This window comes from Strigops habroptila, chromosome 1, assembly GCF_004027225.2.
Source record: "Strigops habroptila isolate Jane chromosome 1, bStrHab1.2.pri, whole genome shotgun sequence".
In the NCBI taxonomy this organism is placed as follows: Eukaryota; Metazoa; Chordata; class Aves; order Psittaciformes; family Psittacidae; genus Strigops; species Strigops habroptila.
In genome coordinates, this window is record NC_044277.2 from 127,189,266 (window position 1) to 127,212,466 (window position 23,201).

A 23,201-nucleotide genomic window follows, 5' to 3' on the forward strand; every position below is an offset into this window, starting at 1 on the left:
GTCAAATACCTTACTTGGAAATACCTGGACAAATACCATCCTTGAAATTTGACCATCTATTACTTAAAAGTTTAAATGAGAATAGTGAACAACTATCAAGAAATAGACTTATAATGTAAATTCACACAATGATGTGTGACAGATATTAAACAAATGGAGTTTACTTTCATCCCACAACACCAGCGTTTTAGAGTTAGTTTTCCCTTCCTGTTATTGTATTAGGAAATCATACCAACTACATGACATGCAGATTTGGACCACAAGATTCCTGTTCAGATGGAAGAATTTACCTACTGTATTTTTAAATGTGTAAAAGTGAAATATTAAAAAAGTGAATGTATAGGAAACATTTAACTTTAAAGATTGATCACACTATCATTGTCTTCTTACCTACAAGTAACTCCTTAAAATTAAAATAACAATAATCACACCTGAAGACCTTGTCCATCAACGGTGATAGAATTTGCTCTTTGCATTTTGTTCCGCTCTCCCAGTTTGTTCATTTGCTGGGGGCAACTCTTTTCTTTTTTCACTGTTGCCTGTCTTTCCTTGAAAAAAGAGAAAAGGAGAAATGGAAAATTTTAATATATTATATAATGCTATACAACTGTAAGTGAGACTGTGCCTCTACAAATTTGTGTTTTGACTAGAGAATAATGTCAGATTCTGCTTTAATGAAAATGAGATCTCAGTCAAGTTATTACACAATGTCTGGCTACTTCACATAATATCTATGTGCCTGGACATTCCGTAATGACTAGGCAATAGATGGATGAAAAGTGTGCAGTCACAACACAAATTAATGCAATGGTGTGAAAAAATAATCTGACAGTGCCAGGATGGCATTCTGAAACTTGAAAGCCAATCATAAGATATACTCAATAGTTTAAATAGCACATTGATAAGATATTGATCAGTTATTTAGCAAAATTTCATCCTAACTGCTAGCAAAGGTTTGATGCTTCAAGAGTACTTTACCACTTTGGCAAAATATACTTCTTCTAAATGTATCAATCAACTGGCTGAGCATCTTTTTATAAATGTATTTTGTACCAGAAAGAAACCACAATCTGCACCAGATTCTAAGACACAGGCAACTTTTCATGCTGATACACAGCACAATCAAATGGTTATTTGAAAGAGGAAAGCTCAGAAATATGTTGCTGTAATCATATTTTCAAACATTGTCAGGTCATTTCAGAGAAATCTAAATGAAAAAAAAAAAAAAAAAATAAGAAGAGACATCCTTGCTCTTTGTATCTCATTTATCCTATTTATAAACTGCACCCAGCATGTCCTTTTAGATTGTCCAAAAATGCACCCTAAATTAAGACAACAGATGTTTATCAAATAAAACCCCCAATAGTGTCCCCAGTCACAACTGCACCCCAGCCACTTTCCTCACTTCACAAGTGCAAGGAGGCTTTAAATTAGTCAGGGGAATGGGCTGGCACAAAGTCGCTCCATGAGAAAGGAGCATGAAGGACACTTGCACCCCCTGCAACTGCACTCAGTAAGCAGTTCATTAAATGTTACTGTTTACGTTCCATACCAGGCCAAACCCATGTCTGTGCTACCTCTGATAAAGCCTTAGGGATTGCACTAGCAATTAATCCATGCCATTCTTTCTGGAGCAGTTTTAACTGATAAGAAACATTGACACAGATTCCCTAGCAGGAAGGGAATAACTTCCAGCTCAATACAGTGCCTTCTAACACAGATGTGGACCATCACTGGTTTTATACCATCTTTAGTTTCCCTAAATTAGGAGACTGACGCAGCTTCAGTTGAGTCCTGATGTAAATAGTGGCCCAAGTTATCTCAGGCTGCTTTGGGTAGCTGCAACAATCTGATCACATTTCTTATAAAAGGACTGACAAACCTATGCCACAGAAACCAGGAGAGTCTACACTATTTCCCGTATGCAGTGAGATTCCTAAGAGGTTAGTTAACTGAGCTCTTGGATGATTTGAGTACCTTGATCAGCTAAAGAGGAGTGCCAAGGGTCTAGACTACCATATCATTGCTCTTACCAGAAAACAGAAAAGCAATTAGAGCTATTCACCTCAGTGCTAACCTTCAAAACACAAACTGTCCATATCACTGCCTAAGAAATCGCTGACTGCATTTATTTATTTGATGTTTTTTTAGAAACTAGAACTGGGATGAGGCACCCAACCAGAATAGCATTTGTGAACTAGCACAAAACATTAATGCATAATGATACTGGTTAGTGCCCAGGACAGTGGGTAAGAAACTTCAGTATGAAGGAAGCTTCACACTTCATTATCTATGTAAGAAGCAGCTTTGGGGTTTTAAACAACTTTGCAAAGAACTACCCTTAAAAGTCACTATATTTTATAGTAAGTAAGCAAACAATGTTCAACAAGATTTTATATTACAGCCAAATCTGGCTCTTGGATATTGCAACATCTTCAAAACATCAAATCACATGTCATTAATGCAGTCACACAGCTAGTAAAAAACTCTGATTTCTAAAAAAAAAAAAAAAAAAAAAAAAATCAGAGATGGAGAGCAAATTTTAAAAGTCCAGAAAAATGTTAAACTAAACAACATATTTGTGATAGTTCAAAGTAAAAGGTAAGAAAGGAACAGATCCAGCACAGATTAGAGTGGTAAAAAATGCACATTTAGAGTGGTAAAAAAAACCACTGTTCAAAAGAGGCCTGCTTATAAAGTGTGGCACTGAAAATCTTCTTGTACATATGATGTTACTACTTCAAAGTATTTATACGCTGCTGAGAACTGTCTTTACATAAAGAACACTTACCACAGTGCCCAAACCTGCTGTTATCAATCATTCACAAGAAAAATGCAATAAAAATTGCTTCAAGCAAAGGTTTGGATATTCATATTTTTGTTTCAGCACGATATAGATGGCAGCCAGCCTTGGCGCGAGGACTGCTGCATTAGCAACATTCCTTCTCCAATCTCTATTACCTGTTCCATAAGCAAAACAATTGCTTAAACCACAGACAAAAACAGCTTCTCCTAAGCAGTGACTAGACAACATTAGGGCAAACATCTCACAAAATACAAAGGAAAGAGTATATTCCTAATACAGAAGTGTCTAGAATGTTATTCAAAAACTCAGATAAGGATACCTGACTTCATTATCATTGAAGGTCTGCTTCCTTCAATGATGATTTTTGATTTCGTATCACCTACCTGACATGCATATGATACCACATTACATTTCTGAAGAAGCTAATTGGAGATTCTACATTTCCTGGAGTCATATATCCTATAATTTTTAGATATGTGTCATACCAGTGAGGATCTGACTTACAGTTTGTATCAAATAATACAAGAATGTGTATCTTAATTCTCCTGAATAAATCTAATAATGTAAAATAAAAATATTTACCATTTCATTAAAAAAATATCTTTTAAATATTCTTGCATGGATACTTCGTTTTATATATGAAATAGAAAGCTGGTTTTCTAAGCCAGTTGTACATGACTGTTAAAATAACTTTCTTTGAGGAACTATACCATTACTAAGCTATCCAAGAGCATCATGAACTAAACAGTGTCATTTTTTAATGAGATAATAACAGTTTACTAAAATCATCTGTGGATAATAGCCTACAAATTCTAGCAATGTTAAGACAAATTTGACATGCATTGAACAAATGGTTTTTAAAAAATGAAAAAATATTTTTCAAGGTTAGAAATGTTTCTACAACATTTTTGCTGTGTTTAGTATCTTGTTAATTAAAGCATATGAAACAAGTAATGCATCTGTGAACCATTTTGTTTAGTGGACATGCATGAGGTTGAGATAGATACTAAATACAGCATTTTAAAAGCTATTGTACATTTTGATGGCCCAAAGAATCAAGCTTTTCTGCTCTTTCGGTACATGCCAGAGCACAATACCGTCCAAAATAGTACTTACCACAACAATTTTTTTTTCCCCACCCATTTTTGCAACTCTCATGCCTTCTTTTCTCCCCTTGAATTCCCACTTTGAAGTCAATATCCATTATCTGGAGTTTCTACCATTCAGTATTGCTCCAGAGAGATCACTGTCAGGTAAGAACTACTCAATTGTATCTATCCCTTATTCATCCAAATAAGAAAAAATAATTGATAAATAAGACAGGGCCTTTCAAATGATAACACAGAATATCATGTCTGGATTTTCAGCTCAGCCCCAAAATGCACTTTATAGCAAGAAGAACGCACATCATCATGATCTGTTAGTACTCGTGCGTACATGGATGTCTCCTGCTACGCACCTCAGGGAGCAAACCTCCTAAAGTGGGTAGCGTCTGTTGGAAAAAGAGAATGTTAGGCTGCAACATCAAACAGCTGGGATGGCAAAGGGCATAGAGAGAGGGCTCACAAGGAACGTTACCTTGCAACAGCTGTACTTAACAACAAACATACTTTACATGTTTGCACAACTGTATGCCTCCAACGTTCTGGCTGCCACATTACATAACTTACATTCTGGGAAGTACCTGTGGGATCATTTTAGCACCAGTGAAAAATATAAGAATACCTGAAGAATTTATTCTTCTGAATAGTAAAAAGAGACACTTGGCACCTGCAGAGTACTTTTTTTATTTTATCTTCCAAGTCTTTCAATCTTCATCCAAAGTGAGAAATCTCATTTAAAAAGCTTTCTTCTACTGCAATTGACAAGCTATACAACATTCATGCTCAAGAAGTATCTCTAGTCTTTCTTTATATAGAGGTACAGTCTTTTCCTTTACAGAAAACACTAACATTTAGAAATATCATACTCTATAATACTGTTTAGGAAAGCAGATTAATAGGAGCTAATGGCTTAATAAAGTTTTACATTTTAACTGCTGACACAAAAACCAGTGCCAATGTAACAAAAATTGCCTTTTCTCACCCTTTTTCTTAATCAATAAGTGCAAATCTACTTTTCTGGATTATTTCATACACAGCTGAGATTACTTAAAACAATTTATCATTAGCCATTATCAATAATTTATCTATACATTAAATAATAGTATAAAGCTATTAATGAATGGATAATACCATCACATAGTTTGTCAAGTGACTACTGAAAACTTGAGATTAAATTACTTCTGTATGATAGTTACTTCTTTTATACTATATGCCTTCAGATAAAGCATGGACTCCCAAAACCCAACTTGGGGGAGGGAGTGCATAAGGAGAGAACCAAATTCTACGTTAATAAGCTTAAACTGAAAGAGTTAGCAAAAAAAATGTTTTATTTTAGAACTCTGAAACTTGAACTTGAAAAATATTGAACTGGGGAATTTGGTCATACAAGATCAGATGGAATCCATGGAATACTGTGTAAAGGTATCCCCAAATGTTTGCAGGATGAAGGCAGTGGAAGTTCAAATATGTGACTTGAATACCAAACTGATTATTTGGGTTTTTTTAAAGAACTTGGAGGAAGGTTGCTCCAAGATTCTGTAGCGCTATTTAATGACATGGGAATCTCCAATGGATACAAAACCTGTGCTTTAATATGCAATGAAGTATTAGAACAGGTACTCCTAGGCTGTCATTTTGTAAATCCACACACTATTCAAGACTATGCTTACAAAAATTCTATTCCATGAAATTTCTGTCCAGTTATACAATAAACAAAGAGAATCAAAGATTGAGACACCCTGAAAACTGCAAAAACCCCATGACTACTAACCCAAAACCCTGAGAAGCAATCTGTCTGTAATATCTATTAGATATCACATCATCACATTAGATATCACGATTTAAATGTGCTAAAATATTTTGAAAATTTACTTTATAAAAGTTTATGTACATTTCCAGCTCTAGCCCTGCGTACACACTAATCAGAAGGGCCAATATTAGGACACCACATCATGCTGCCTTGAAAGCTCATAGAGCTGTAGCACAATACCCAGCTCTACATCCATGGGCTGAAGCTGAAAGTCATCCTGTGGACAAGATTAGTGACCAATTCACTAGCAAAAATACTGTCCAGTGAGCTTGCACATGCCCATTCTACAAAGCCTTCTGATTTATCTGAGAGTTGCCTTGATAGAAACGTTTGCAGGTAAGAAAAAAAAAAAAAAATCACATTATGTCAATCAGAAATAATTATTTTGTCACCCATAATACTAGTAGCCAAAATATATGGAAAAAGACAAGTCTGGAATAGAGATAATGTCATTTAAGAGTACTTTCCAAAATAACTGATTACAAGACTGTTCTGAACAAGGAATTGCTACATGATAACTTTATATATATATATATACACATACACACTTTCTGTTGCTTGTTTTACATGTCTTAATAAAGATGTAAAGCATTACACATCAAAATCAGTCAAGCATTCCTCATGTAGCATGTCACCTTCAGTTCATTTAGTTGGTTGAAGATAACTTGCGTTACATCTTGCACCCATGTGATATTTGAATCAACATGCCACAACAACAGGATCTAAGACTTTTAAGTTAATTTGCAACCTCCAATGAACTTGGGCTATAGCAGGCAATAATACATACCACCCAAGAAAGACAAAGGAGTTGGAAAAGAACTTTGAAAATAAAAACATGTTAACAACTAATGGGAAAGGATGTAAGAAATAAACTTAGGCACAGACACTAGTGATGAGTGGTGGGCAGGCAACTAGATATAACTTAAAATGATTGAACGTCTGGCGTTTCGGTTTATCAGCATCTTATTATTTTAACATTGAACTGTGTTTGCCGAACAGATAATTAGTTAGGAAGATACATTTTCCTCCAGGGCAATTATTAATTTCCTTCTGACTTGAAAGAAATGAAAAAGCTTTTAGTGTAGATAAGCACACCATTATATTTCAAATCTGTTTTAGATTCTTAGAGAACTGAATCTGCAATATGATACGCAAACGAAAAGTGTTTTGTTTTGTTTTTTAAATCTGTTTTAATTGCTATGTCATTACTTAATATTCAACAACGAAATTTAAATATTCTCCCCCCTCCCCCCCCGCACATATACAATAACTGGAATTTTTTGTAGTAGTAGTAGCTTTGTTCAGAAACTCAGAATAAGGCCAGTACTCAACTTCAAAGGATTCAATTGCTCTTAACGACACTTACACACTGCACTGACTTTCTGCACTCCATGTTGAGCTTGGATTCAACAGAGTTAAAACTGATCTCTACTATAATGAAAACAGAAGAGTCATTTTAGGATTAAAAAGTGGAGAAGGGATTAAGAAAGCTCATTCTTCAACCAGCAACCGCTAATTCTCATTTTTTATATATATCTTGTTGATTTCCTATATGAATAACATCTACCTACCTCACAGGAAAACAATATCAGTAAAACATATTATCAGATGCGGAAAAAATATCTATTGAACTATGTTGCAATTATAACACAGCCATTAGCTATTTTACCTAGTCTCTCTAAATACTGATAGTCAAAGAAAACTCTTGTACAATATTTTCAACTTTAACTCTGTACTACTTTTTGCCAGCAGCTCAACACACTTGCTTTATTTACACAAAAGTTTAAAGCTACAGATCACAATATATACTGTTTAGTTGCAGAAGGCAATTTCTTTGTGAAAACATTTGTAATCTGCTATGTATAGTTTTATGTACCTAAACAGAACTAGTTACTAACCAACCCAACCCCCAAATCATATATATCTGTTTCCTTCACCAAAATACATAGCTGTTTATATGAATTCAACATATGACAGTATTTTATATTAGGCGTGTAGAAACAAATTTTGTGTATAATTTTGTATAAAAATTCTCTATATATTTCATATATACCAAATTCTCTCTCTATATATATATTCTATATTTCTATAAATAAAATACATCTTTAAACGATTTAGTCCTAAAAAGTTACAAAAGTCTTCACTAGACAAAAGCAAAATTTATTCATACGAGAAAAGAAAAAGTGAGTTGTTCTAAACTTTCTATTATGATGACCAATTTGTCCCGGAATGTCGAACAATGAAGTTGAAAATTGAACACAAAGAATTTTAAACCCAATTTTAAATTTTATTTGTTTCAATATTATACCAGACCCTCCCCCTTTGAAATAAACTGGTTACTATGGAGACAGTGATAACTGCCTTATAGTAATGCTCACACTGTAATTGGGGTACCTTATGTTTTAAAATTTATTCCCTAATTTTCTTTTTATTCCACAATTAAAAATTTTAATTATAGTTTCCAAAACCAATGTTAGAAATAAAGTAAAAAAAATTCATTTTAAAACTCACATTAACAAGAGGAGAATCAAAATTATTATACATTATAAAATAAATATATATTTATTAAATAGTAGGCTTTTATTTGTTGATTTGTCATTACCCAAGGCTATACCTATTTTGGGGGGAACTAGAAAAATCCAGTTACTTTTCTGCAAACATAAATATTAATTAGAACATCGTATGTGTTCAACAATAATCAGAGCAAAGTAAAAGGCAGCACAAAATGAATAAGCCAGAATGTATGCTAGCATTTTTTTCCCTTTCTGCCCTAAAAATGGGTGGGGGAAGAGAAGTTGTATCATAAGGAGAGACCAATCTTTTTTCCTTCACTACTCGCTCGTCTCATTCCAATACCCAGTTTTTAACCTGGTCATGATCTAATTCTGTACTCTTGGTAGGCTAGGATTCAATTGAGCTAAAGATTTTTAAACTCACTGCCAGTCAACCTTATCATGAACTTTCATTATACGCATGTAATTAATTGGGTCCAATGAACAATATCAGCACTGAGTTATAGACTTTTCCCCCACCATATAATTAGAATATAATTACCCACAGGATATCAGAATGATGCAAAACCTTTCCTCTAAATGTGCCCTCATTAGGAAACAAGTCTCAATGTACATTTATTCAATCAGTAAGAATTAATTAAAATGTTACCGAAATAAAAGAGAGTAACATTAAAGTGTATCTGACATCTATTAAAAGACTATCACTTGACATCTGCACACACGGTTTATAACAGAACTCATTTAACTTAAACAAAAAACTTCACCATATAACAAGCCTTATACATGATAAACAGAAAAGTAAAAAGGACTAGTTTTAAAGTTGACAGACTACATCTTACTAAAACATTTAAAAGTATTGCAGTGAGATATGAAGAATCTTCATATGACATTGAATCTAGACATATATGTGATTCTTGCATGATACAAACAGTATGAACTGCATGAATTTCCCCATGGTTTCTTTTTCAGCTTAGAATGTAGCTTATCATATTTAGGAATAACATTTGACAAGTTCCATTTTGTGCAGTTTTGAAGATGGAAGTCCTCTTATTTAACTTGGACCAGCCACCTAGCTTTCAGATGACCAGGCATTTAGGTTCTCTCTCCAGCCATTAGGCGAGGAAACAGTAGGAGAGGACCAAGCCAGTCACCGTATTTTAGAGGAATCTCTCTTGTGTCTAAAGAAATCCTGAATGAGTCCTTTAGAAATGTCACCTGAGCTGAGATGGTTATGTTTAGGGCAAAGAGAAACTGTCACCCTTTGTAATATTACCATCTGCAAGTGTAGTTATTTTTTCTTCACAGTTGCATCAGTGATTCTGGATGTGAATGGATGCCTAGAAAATGGAAAAACTGAGAGGATATGGACCCAAGCAACAAATTGCAGTTGAGAGAACATTTTTGTAGCTCTGATGTAATCCATGGTGCTGTGAAATACAATTTATGGAAAAAATCTCTTTATCTCTGCAGAAGGAGTTGAGGCTGGAATTCACAAGAACTCAAAAAATGAGACATGCTGGATGAGAAAGATAAAAACATGAATGCCCTTAGTTCCGCAAAAGAGAAAAGATAAGAAAGTATTTAGCCTGTGCTCTTGAAGGAAAACTTCAGAGGGCATCTTGGTCTGAGATAAACTCTTAACAGTTTCCTGAAAGTCTGGACTTCCAAAGTAACAGATGGAACTGAGAGCCAAAACTTTTGGGACATCAAAGGTAGAAAATTTTCCAACTTGCTATTTTCCCCCAACTCCTAAAACTTATTCTATGGGATATGAAGGTACATTTATCTCTGATACTTCAAAATACTTAAGGGTACACCTGGTATAGCACCACGGTTATCTGCTTTTCTTTATCTTCCACATGTATGTAGCATTGCAAGAATATTATTGTTCAGCTGATCAGTGAAGCTAAGTGTGTGTCCTAGGCGAAAAGACTCTTGAACTGCCAGGTATATCAGATTTATACATCTGCACACATCATTTCTATTAACAGACACACTTACTATTGTATAAGCAAATCCAAAAATTGTCTGAAGTCATTATCAAGAGTGCTGGTTTCACATACACTGAAGTATTACATTTCTGAGAAGGAATCCCCGTAAGAGGAAATGGGAGAAGCTAATTAAAAAATTACTAACACAAATAATATGTACACTGTAATCAATTGTTTCTAGAAGGAATTCCTATTAGCTAGATCACTAATGTATTATTTGTAACGTAAGTATACTCACGATTTTAAGGCATTTTTGGAAGAAACTACTAGATGAACGAATATACTATGAAATTATAAAGTTCACATTAAATCACAGTAAAATACATTTTCCATTCCTAACAATATACATTGTGCTGAAATACATCTTTTATGTTACATTATTAGTATGTCTTACTGAAACATGATTCTGATACAGGAAAACATATTTACTTCTGCTTATGCCTTCAAAATTTGCAGATAAAACAAACCTATTCAAGGGTGATTTGGCTCTAGAGTGGTTTTATATATCCACTAAACAACTTAACTAAACTCCAATTATGCAATGAAAATCTTAATTCCTCTATCCCTCTTCCTCTCCTGGAAAGAAAATGGAGTTACACAAGAATAACTGAAGATGAAATTTCATGCTGAGGCTTTATTCAGTTTATAAGAATGGCAAATAGTAAATAACAATAAACTGAAAACAGCCCAATAACAAAATCATAATTTCTATATCTTAACTTTTAAAGTACGACCTAAAATCCTGAAAATTAAATAATGTAACACTGAACATAATCATCCAACAAACTTAAAATAATATTTTACAATTATTATTCAGAACTTGTCCAGGTAATATTAAAAACACTAGTACAGAAAAATTACAAAACTACTTTTACAAAGCCAGCTTTCCATTGCTTTATGTTCATTGACAGCAATGCAATAGTCCCAGTTTACTCAAGTAGAGGGCCAAAGTCTGTCATCCATCCATTAGCAAATTTATAAAAAACACCAAAAGGATTAATTAGAAAGCAAGTAACTTACTATAGACATGAATATTATTCTTAATGATCAGAAACAGATTTACGGTTAGAAGGCATATTTCCTTGGTTGACCTCCTGCACTAAATTAGTCTTTCTTAAGTTCAAGCATTTCTTAACTTTTATTATGAAATATACTTAAAGTAAGAAGACAACACATCTGTTCTAAATATGATGATGCTATGACTTTCATCAGCATAAAACATTCACTTTAATATATGAACGCACTAGTTAATTCCAAAGCTCTTTTTTCATGATAAACTGGTCAACTCTTCTCTATGCAACCTACACATACCAAGCATTTCTATTTTCATTGAATTGAGTTATTGTTTTTTGTGGACAGAGAAATTTACTGTCCACCACTGCAGAATAAAATATACCATAATGTTGATGCATAGCTTACTGCAAAACCAGTGTCATCATTCTAGGTAACCTCTGGCTTAGATCAGAGACCTCAGCATTGCAGATATACAATATGCATCCCAAGCAAAAACTGTCCATAAGAATAACTTCATTATTCTGGGAACTTGGATCTATAAAAGATGTAAAATGTAGGAGTGTTCTGCCTATACAGTTTCTGGTAAGTACAGTCTGAGTAAGTGATAAAACCTGAGTCAGCTTCAGTTATAATATGCCCTACAGAAAGTTCATTCTCACATGAAGGAAAATGCAATATGCAGAGGATAAAGCACACTTATGCCTATAAACTCAACAGCCGTGATTACCCGTTGTGTTTAAGGTTCACACGGTTCTGTGAATTTCACAAAATACTCTGGCAGTCAGCCCCAGCATCCTTTTAGCCGTGACCTATGTCAGAGGATTACACCTGAAATAAACATATGGACAACTCACCAGTACTACTGGGCAGATTGATGTGGGTGGTAAAATATGATCCTTCAAAGGTCCACAGTCACATTCAGGTTTTAGATGAGAAGCACATTTGTTATGCAGCTACAGGAAGACAGAAAACGAAGACCCAACTTAGACATTTTACTACCACAGTCTAAGAAAATAGGTATCCTAAAATGGGGTGAGTTTATTTAATCTAATTATTACTAGAGTACTAGAAGAAAATGAAACAGACTGCAGTAGAAAGCCTCTTAGGATTGACAAAACCAATGAATTTATATTGAAGCAAAGAACAGTGGGTCAAAATAGTTTCCAGTTTGGAAATTGCACGTGTCCAGAACACAAAATAAGAACATCACATGAGAGTACAGTAACATCCACATAGTGTTATTGGTGATCAAAACCTTCCTTTTAGAAGACAGCTTCTTGCACTAAGCCAGGAACTTCTGTTCTACCACTAATGGGCAATCTGCAGTAATTCATGACAGCTTTTAGCATTGGTGTAACTCTCTCATCCTACCTGAAGGTGATACAGTAACTACTGATTCAATTGTGATGCTGCAATATCTATGAAAAAACATATGAAATATAAGAGAATAATGTAGGAATATATAAGAGCTTTAAGCTATATTGGAGAAAATTTGGTCTTGATTGAATGAATGTTCAGGCATCCACTGACTGCTGAGAAAGCTGAATTACTCTCTTTTTCCTACTTTATCCTTAGCATTTATCCAGTTTTCCTGAAAGCAGTGAGAAGAATTCTACTCTGAAAATGGAAAGAATATCCTCAGGTCTGCTGACTGAAAGAACACTGGCTTACATCTATATTGTTACAAAGGTGGAAAGGAAAAATATATACATAGCATCAACACTGAATGCCAACAAATGATGATGTATTTATTTAAATACTTTGCATTGCCAATCAAGAGCTCTTGTTGATATTTTAAGTCTATTCAAATATTTCTAGATAATATTTCAACATACATATCCAGCCACACAGTACAAAGCATTCACATATAATAGGTATACTTCACAATGTTATTAGAGAGCCACAATAAAATATAACTTCATATTGTGAAATTTGGTGAAAGTTTATTGTTTTGGACTCAATGATCTTTAAGTTCTTTTCCAACCCAAATCATTCTATGATTCCATTTCTGTATTGATTCAATGAAGTGTGCATTAAGTTCTTCAGGTAACATGCATTTCCCATAGAGATGAATATTTTAATTTTTTAGAAAATATACATATTTGCATTAAAGAAAAATAATCAGGATTTTGTAGTATAAAACTTATTTAATAAGTGATTTAGCTAGTATAATAGGTAGCATAGAGCATTAGTTCAACAGGTTCAATAGCTGTTACAAAATCTGTAGTTCAATGTCTGCATGTGTAAATGACATATTTCCAATGAATGATTCATTTTCCCTTACATGATTTAACTATGTCAGTATGAACTCTATTAAAATTGTATCAGTTGCTGATGTGTATAAGCTTTACCAGTAACATGGTCTTCATAAAGTTATCTAGTACAGTTAATGTTGACATAATATTTCTGAATTTTGAACTATACGGCACCTAATAGTAGCCTTGTCCATATTCATTTATACTGCAAAGTTACCTTTTCAGGCAGTTACTTAGCAACAGAAAATAAAAGTCTAACGAGTTTCGATTTACTCTGAGTATTAAAGCCTTATTGTGAGGGTATTTTGGTAGCCCTGTAATCTAAATCATTTGTCATGCTAATTCTCTGCCTCAGTGGTAAGGCTACTTGTACCATAATTAATGCACACCAGGCCATGGTACATCAAATAAAAGTATCTTCACACATTCAGTGGTAATTAGCAGCTTTGCTACTTGGTGGCATGAAAACTTATCTGCAAAAAAATAGCTTAATCTTCTTATTAGTCTCTGCTATCTTTGACAACAGAACTGGCACATAGCAGACAACAGAAATGGTGGAAGATATTTAGCTTTAAGGAAAATAATGCTTTGACATAATGAAATTAAATAATATGCATCTCTTCTCAGGGGAAAAAAAAAAAAAAAAGCTTTAGCAGATCTTAAACACATTTCCCTAAAATTCCCTTACCCTAAACCTAGCTCCTGTAGAATGCCCCTCACAACTAAATGCCTAAAAAGTAGGAAAAATCGTATTTGCTGGGGAAAAAAAAAAACCAACCAGAAACAAAAAACCCCACACACAAACACCCCCCCCCAAACAACAAAACAAACCACATGAACAAACTTTACAAGACCCTGGTAGAGAAAGACAAGAGTATATGGAAGGGGGAATCATGGGCCTGGCTGAGAATTCAGTATAACAAGCCTCAGTAAAAATTTGGGGATTTGATTCAGTTGTTTGACATTAGAAGTGACCCTATTAAGTTGTATGAAGAAGAGCTATTTAATATGCATAAAAGAGGCTCAGAATTAGTTGTGTAATAACTAGCACCTTCTTGAATTACAAAAATTTGTCAGCAACAAGCCCTAAATGTGGTGGTGTACAAGGAGTTGAATCCATATGAAGGATGTGATGATAATCACGTAACTTCAGAATATCCATTCAAAAATCATGCATCTGTTAGAAATTTAAAACAGTTTTTTCAGTAATAAAGTATTATTATTACCAAATAAAATTTTTGCAATAGAATATATAGAATACTCAGAATTGCAAGAAAAGTGAATAGGAGACTGAAAAGCAAATAATTTGCAATATTTTTAAAACTGAAAATTTTCACTTATGTATCTAATTTCCACCTAAAGCCATAAAAATTAAATAAAAATATTAATAAAGTTATTTTGAATATTCAACTTCACTTTTACAGAAAAGAAAAATCTTTAAAATACTGATGTAAATACAACTGCAAAACCTCAGTGACATCATTTTAAATTTGGCTGTCAAAAAACACAGGCCCATTTTTAATTGGAATTTTAATAGACATTTAAGCATTTGAATATGCACACAAGCACCCAAGATATTTTCAGAAGAATTAAGCCTCTTCCTTCACAGTGATTTCAATGATAAATCATTCCTCAATATTTCCTCAGTGAGTATCAGTTTTTATGGAAGTCCTCTAAATCTTGATGCATAATCTTCAAAGTAAAAGGCCTTTACAAATCTAGTATAGATTCACATGAAATAATGGGAAAATATTTTTTCTGAGAATTTGCAATTTCCTTTGACTTTAAGAGGGAGCCTTACATAATATGTAATTATTGAGTGATATACACATATTATACAGATGTAAACACTTCTATATCTAGAGCAGCACACTTGTATTTATCTGTCTAAACACAGATAGCCATTGCCTAAATTTAATTATCTGTATGCGAAAATTTTGGATTGGGTGTTTTACTGCCTACATAAATTATCCAAATTTTGACAGCAATCTGGACTACATATTTGCTTCCTTCTAAAATATTGGGGTTTAAGAAATCATGACAGCTTATCACTGAAAGTATCCTGGATCTGTTTTCTTTGACGATGTTTCATATTTTGTGTTCTTGTATTATGAAAATGTCACAAAACATCCAAACTTGTATGTTGAAAACAAACATTCACTAATGCCTCAGTCTCATATTATTTAAAACACTGAACAAACAACTGCTGTTCCGTAACAATAATAATAATGATATCATCAAGAGGCAAAAGCCCTAGAAGAAGGCTGAATCTTTCCCCATTTAGATTTAAATCTTTAAAGCCTGCCCTGGTCAGGAACAGAAATACTGGCATTGCTTCTTCTAGCATGAAGATCTCACTTGTAAGGGCAGTGTTCCTTGAATGTCATTAGTTCCAGTTACTGGTTCCTGCTGAATAAGGAGTGCACAAAAGTTGTATATATTAGACTTGGTGCACAGATTAGTATATTACCAAGATGCCTTTGCTATTATTCCCAGACACTCAAAATCACTGTATCCTACCAGATGTCCTCAATTTCATCTGCCCGTCAGTACACCACAAATTAAGATTTTGCCCTAGTGTCACAGTGACCTTGACTTTCCCCAGTACTGAAAAATCTTTTATAATCTTTCTGTAAGGTAGATTGGGACTTCTGCTCTTTAGAGTGACATGTATTATTTCTATTTGTACATTGTCTTGAAGCAAAGTACATCTTTAAGCATATTTGCTTGCAAGAATTAAGGACTCCTATGAATATTCTGCATATACTATCTCTTAAACACACGCTATTCATTTCTGACGACAAAACTGAACTAGACGTTTTGCATTATGAGGCTGTAAAAAAGAGATGCAGATTTTTGTCTCTCTAACATGTGCTAAAGGTTTTAGTGTAGTATACTCACTGTGATCTGACACCAAACACAGTGAAGTCCAGTCAAGCCTTGGTAGCATTTTATAGTTTTGTGACACTTATCACATTTTGTTGGACAGTTTCCTTCTACCCAGAAATGGTGCATTACCTGCAAAAGAAAAGTGTAGATATATATAGAGTTACTAAATTAACAGGTACATGGCAAAGTTAATGCTATCCGAAACTTACATCAGTATTCTTTTTGGACTTGACATATGTTTTGATGCAAGATGCGGGAGCTCTTGAGACACAGCGTTCATGGACTGTGTACTTGCAAACTGAAAAAAGAAACACATTAATAGATGTTGAGGCAATGCTGTTTCTGGCTACATTTTTATGAAACAAATAACGTTACCAGCATGCCATCTCTATATAATCAATCCAATCAGTCAATGAAAACTCAAACTAGACTGCTTTTTCCAAGGAATACAAAAGGCCAATTAGAACAGGAAATATTATGCAAGTGAGAAATCCAAGAATGCACTATCATTGCATAACAGGAAATGCTTAATTAAATCAGAGCTCACTAAATTTTTTCACAATAATTCCCAAATGACAAAAATATTAAAGACAAATTGATGACTGCCAAATGGTTTGGTGTCATTTGCTAGTAGAAAGAAATCTATATTTTAGAAACTACAGGCATGAGAGCAGCTGGCAAGCACAAAAATAAAAGCCAATGAATGTATGTTGTTCCTTCTATTGATTTATAAATCTTAAATGGCTGATTAGTCCATTTTCAGATAGCAATTGTTTTCATGCATTCCATGTAATCACTCCAACTTTAACTCTTACTTTCCCCAATATCATCTCCTGAGAAGCCTTTTCTTCCTAACCTCTCCCAAACCAGTTTTTGGTAACTACTACTGTCAGCCAGGAACGTAAAGATCACACTAGCTGCATTTGGAAAACATACAAATGTCAGGGTACAATACAAAGCTCTCCTGACTTCAACTACACAACTGTGCGTAGACGAGGAAATAATGCTACAGCTTATACCTGCATTCAACAGAGTCAACTATTAAAAACTGAGAATGAATTTCTCCCTGCATGGTATATGTCTCACGCTTTTGACCTCGAGAGCAATTAAGCACAAAGTACTTCTAAACACCTTGCTTGCACCTATTACACAAACCCAGTGGGAGGTGCAGCCATTAATCAGACAAACTGCAGGGAGTAACATTGTTGATTGGACCATGGAGGGATGGTGAGGCCCCCTGCAGTTCTCCCCCACCCCCCTTTTTTTTTCCTCCCACAATCTAAAATGCAAATAATGAAATCTATAGCAGTGCTTTGAAAATATATTGGAGAAGCAGCTTAGCAAGATAAGGAAATAGTGTAATAGTTTTGTAACTAGACTCATGCTCCTTGCTGCATGAAGACACTGAAAGGAGCATGTGGATGTTCTTTAGATACTCTGGGAGCATTGTTCTCACCAAATAAATGCAAAGCACACTAACAAAAGGATTTTAAAGAGGCACATTGCAGTAGAGAAAATAACAGTTCTTGTAAGGCTGGTCTTTTTGGGGCAATTTATGTAAGTCGCCTGCACATTTCTGGTAACTACTGAAGAAGACGATCTACATTATATACTCAATAGAATTTTCTTTTTCAAATAGATATGGCTATTATATTTCCTCACAAGTTTACATGAGTCTGATGTAAAAGAATATTAAAGAATGTAATATTTCAAGATCTAATAGTCAATTCAGTATTTTTAATACATATTCCAGTTACTGTCACCAGCATTTATCAATATGAAGTTATTCAATTTCTATTTGTTTGAATTTTAATAAACCTATCTCTCTCGATAATATCGTGAATGAAACTATACGATGCGAAAAAGCATATGTGGAGGATTTACATCTGGTTTAAAAAGATCTGTGGCCCACAGAGGAGAGAGAAACAGTTGATTTGGAAACCCTCATTCATTCAAAATAATCTCAAATCAATAGAACTGTACAGGCAGAAAGGTCCTGATTAGCTGCGATGGGCTATTTTTCATACCAAAAATGGAGAAGGTAAGTTACACCAAGAAACTGATTAAGTTATCAAAAAGAACAATGAAAGGTGACTTGACACCATCTTGAGAAGAATACAGTGGGTACTAAAGATCTCATTAATCTCATGGAGCAGGGCATAACACGAACGAATCACTGGAACTGTCTACCAGACATATTCAAATCAGAAAATAGGTCTTAAAAAAAAGATGATTAATCATTGCAACACACCACAAAAGAAAGATATGGATCATCTATCTCCTGAAACATTCAAACAGAGACGAGGTATCTTTCCGCAGGATTTGGTTTCTCAAGATACAGGTTATGAGCTAGCCAAACACAGGTTATTAGGAGATTCATAGATACAACCCAAGGAACTGTACTGAGAGCTATCATCATACAGAAAGCTCCCTCAAATAACAGCTTTGAAAGCCCAATATCCAGACAAGTTAAAAATGGAACCCTGAGTGCTCAAGTATAGCAGACAAAAAGGGGAGACACCATTGTGCTAGTAATGGTTTTGTACTGGGAAGCTACTAGTTCTTTGTTATGCAGCAAGTACAACTTTTCTAGGAATAGACATGTATGCAAATGGACACTAAAATGCTTATACTCACAAGAACAGCAGAGACCTTGCTTGCCTACTCCGATTAGCATGTTCAAACAAAGATTACAGTAGGCAGGCTTGTTAAAGTGTTTCAGCCTCCATACATGCTGCCCATCATCTTTCACATTCTGCACAGAACATAAAAGAAACAGATTTCATTTGATAAAATAAACAATGAAATATATAATTGCCAATAAAAATTGGAGATTGACTCAAGAACGTAAAAGACAAGCTGTTACTTCATTTAATACTCTGCACCAGATCACAGTACAGTCATTCTAAATGCACAGGCAATGATATACTAAAAGATTCTTCAGAAGCTCATGGACATCCATGTGTTTCAAAAACGGCTCAGAAAAAAACACCAGGCTGCTGTCATCGCTGCAACACAATGCTAGCAATAAATCTAGGCTGATATTAAACTACAACTAGTATTAAAATTACAAAAAATTTGTTCTAGAATAATTCTAAAAATAAAGGTGCTGCAGGTTAGGAGATAAAACCCCCTCAAAATGAATGACAAAAAGGATTTTTATTTTTTTTTTTAAATGACAGAGATATTCTTAATGACCCTTATAATTAGGAACATGTACCAATATATGTGAAGGGAAATCTAGCCACACCACAATAATACCTATTGCCAGCTTTAATTTATGTTAGTGTACTGCCAATAGTCTATCAAAAATCAAGTATTTAAGGCTGAGATTTACATACTGGACCTCTTCTCCAAAAACTGAATTCCCTACATTTAAGCTCACATTTTTCAGTTAGCTGTAGCACTATACTCAAATCTTGATCAACTGATCAACTGATCGGCACATAGAACTCAGGGGCCCACTGTAATTTACACTTATAAATAAAATATTATCAAATCATTTACGTTTATGGAAGTAAGCTTTCAGTTGCATGATTGTCCTCTTTGTTCTTAATGAAATCATTCTGAAACCTCACTGTTCTTAGACAGTTTTTAAAAGTATGTGCACTTGATACAGATGTTAAATTTAGTTTGTACATTCCAGGTTTCTTGGCAAGTGTGGCCATCAGGCTTTTCTCTTTTTGCAATCAGCAGAGGTTTTGATTAAAAAAAGAAGAAAAGAAAAAAAAAAGTAGAGCAACCAAATATAATATCACTTGATTTTTTCATGTTATTTATTTTTTTACCAAATGTAACATCCAATGGAACAAAGGCAGTTAATGTTTATCAGCTGGAAATGGGCTGCAGTAGTTTAATTCTTCATTCTGAATTACTGAAATTCTATAGTCTTAGTCATTTCATTACCGAAAAGAAGTTGTCACATAGCAAAGGAAGCCACACCAACCTCTGGTTCTCAGAAGTCGCATCAACAGCTGGTTCTCATCCAGTTTCTGATTTCTCACATCAAACTACTGCTACTACTTGTCATCATGTACATATAATATTTCTGTCTGGATATGCAATAATATGATCGTTTTCACTGATAACAATAGTCAATGTAAGTCACTGGCCATGAATTTTAATAAAAATTTAGTTTTGACCTATATTAGCATATACTGCATGAGTTATGTCCTTAGAAATCAGTATTTCTCTATTCTAAGAGTTAGTCATTAACAACAGTCAAAAATGAAAACGACTTCTTCATCCTTGGGAATGGGGAGGGGGGGAATCCTGAAGGAAAATCTCCAAGAAAATTACCTAGAAACAAACGGAACCAAAGTCAGCTGGAATATTTTTTCTCTACTGAGATATCAGGACCAGAGCCTAAATGGAGTTCCCACGATATTATCAGGAGGAGTTCAAATGACATCTCTGACAGCTGGGCATTGGTCAGGGTCCCCTTTTTGCAAGAAGAGCAGATGGGATTCTTGGGCTGGCAAGAAGCATGGAAGTTTTTCAATTTCCCCTGCAGAAGCAGAAATAGATTCTGCAGCTGTGGAGCACTAGAAGCCTGTCAAGCTCCTTCAAGACTGGCAGCTGAAGAGGATGTATTTCATTAAATGGAGCTCTGTAACTTCTATTTTTTTTTCCATCTTATTACCACATTCCACACATTTTTAAAGTATTGTTAAAAACACACATACAATATAGTACGTGAGTTTCAAGTTTTCTGAAAGCAGAGAATTTCACTAGACAATAAATACCAGGTAAATCCTTCTGAGAAAAAATAGTAACCAATGTACACTTTCATTTTAACGATACTTAGGTCATTGACAGATTCAGTCATAAACCACAGGCACCTAAAATACAAGCTAACCAGCCTTCCTTAGCAAAATATTTTCTATCTTTAAAAATTAACCAAAATTCATAATTATGCATAAACCTTCCTCTCTTCCACATTAGTTGTGTGTTACCTTTTTCATTTCCATTTTATCTTTAAAGAATGACCATTACATGTGAATATGTCGCTTCTTATTGGAACAGAACATATGGACTAACTTAGCTGGCATTTTCCTTATCAGAAAAACAAACAAGTCTTGATGTGGGTGTTCTGCCAATTAAAACACTTAACTGTGTTACAGACTGCAACTGATGCAAATCCATTACATAAACACAATGCACTTTTGGAAAACAGCAAATTAAATTTTTGCTCTTGTGCACTGCCAAAAATAAGCAATAAAGTGCTGCATATGATTATGCATGCACATAACTTTTTAAAACATTGCCAAGAAAAAAAAAAAGACATAATGTGAAACAAAGCCCCCTCAATGCGAGTCTTTAAGTATGAATAAAATCCACAATTCTGACACATCAGTGCATTTACTGACACTCACTCATTTTGCTTCCATATCCTGAGAAAGAGTTTAAAAGCAAATAGTCGATTTGACGATCTCAAAGCAGGGCAGGTACAGTAAAAATCTCTTCCTCACTTCATTATACATCACTGAAAATGAAGCCTCCATATGCCATACAAAGACTACAGCACATAATGACAACAGTAACACTTATTTTGTTAACAACGGTTCTTTTAACTTATGGTCCTGACCCTTTTACCATGGATTTGATTGCCAAAAGGACCTGACCTTAAAAAGCAAGTCAACCATGAAAGAGCCAGCCTTAGAATTAGTGGAAAACTTGATGCAGTCACAGAATATAGCTACACATCCCTAATAATCTGGGTTAATGTTAATTTACTTCAGCTTTTCAGATATTTTAAAATAAAGCTATCCAAAGAGACCTTAAAGTTTCAACAACAAAACTCAAGATTATAAGACTTAAAAAAAGGTATTGAAACCACTGATACATTTTCATTCCAGCAAGTATCCCCGCTTACAATAGCTACCCAGTGTCTGAAATACCAGCATGCTCAGTCTTTTCTATAACAGTCAGTAACAAGAAACCAGAGGAGAAGGATGTTAGCGAGTCTGCTAAGTTATTCTTTCACTGCCTACTGCTATTTTGTTTTCATTTATCTCAAAAATATTTACATGTCTTGAAGACATTTTTATGCTGATCTTTGGATATTGTTCAGTCAGTGGGAAGAGTGTCCATTAAACTATGCAGCTCCTCCTTTTAATACAAATGCAGTAAAGTTCTTTATTCCTTTGGTGGCTCTCAGCAAAGGATTCATGTCAGGTTTTGTTCAATTTGGTTTGGGGAGACAGGGTTCTAAGTCTGTTCTGGTTCAACTGGAGAGGGAGTAACCTCATTCAAGAGAAACACTGTGGGAGGGCTCTGCACTTCTAACCTCTTAAGTGTTTTGTGTTCCTCTGTGCGTACACTGGAGAAAGGGGAGAAAAAAAAAAACCAAACCCAAACACACATTTCGCCAGCCTTCATCCACAACTCACTAGTGTATTATCCTGATAATCCAGAAATGCTTAAGGGTTAGTATGCACATAAGAAAATGACAGCACAGTAAAGGCAGCACAGGAAGAGAAATTAATCCATTTAAACAAGTTTCATAATTATTCACAGTTTCCCTGTCCCCAAAATTGCTAGTCACCTGTCATCTGCAGAGGCTGAAGTGATGCAGAAATTACATTTTAAATAATGGCCAACTTGTATACCTGCATGAAATACCGTTTTTTTTTTACATCTTATACACAGAAAAGATTAGAGTTACTCCTGACTTCTCCTGGGTTTTTACCACCCTACAGGCAAAGGAAAAGCAGGTCTATAGTAAGGAAAGGCATCTGCAAACTTCCTGCAAAGACGTGGGAGCTAACACTGCATAAAAGTAGAGAGCACTCGCAATAAGAGACACATGCACTTTCTT

General features: G+C 34.4%; 1 protein-coding gene across 17 annotated transcripts in view; it reads right to left on the bottom strand.

The window, feature by feature from the left end:
• The window catches only part of DGKB (diacylglycerol kinase beta), a 367,688-nt gene that overhangs the window by 230,473 nt on the left and 114,014 nt on the right, over positions 1-23,201 (bottom strand). For 13 of the 17 annotated variants that reach the window (XM_030503309.1, XM_030503319.1, XM_030503370.1 and 10 more), the window contains 6 exons: positions 19,019-19,136; positions 16,591-16,679; positions 16,394-16,510; positions 12,092-12,190; positions 4,266-4,298; positions 432-548 (listed from right to left, as the gene is read on the bottom strand). In XM_030503309.1, the coding sequence (XP_030359169.1) occupies positions 432-548; positions 4,266-4,298; positions 12,092-12,190; positions 16,394-16,510; positions 16,591-16,679; positions 19,019-19,136 (573 nt within the window). The remainder of the gene's footprint in view (positions 1-431; positions 549-4,265; positions 4,299-12,091; positions 12,191-16,393; positions 16,511-16,590; positions 16,680-19,018; positions 19,137-23,201) is intronic. The other 4 variants (XM_030503389.1, XM_030503416.1, XM_030503363.1 and 1 more) reach the window with 1 other exon arrangement.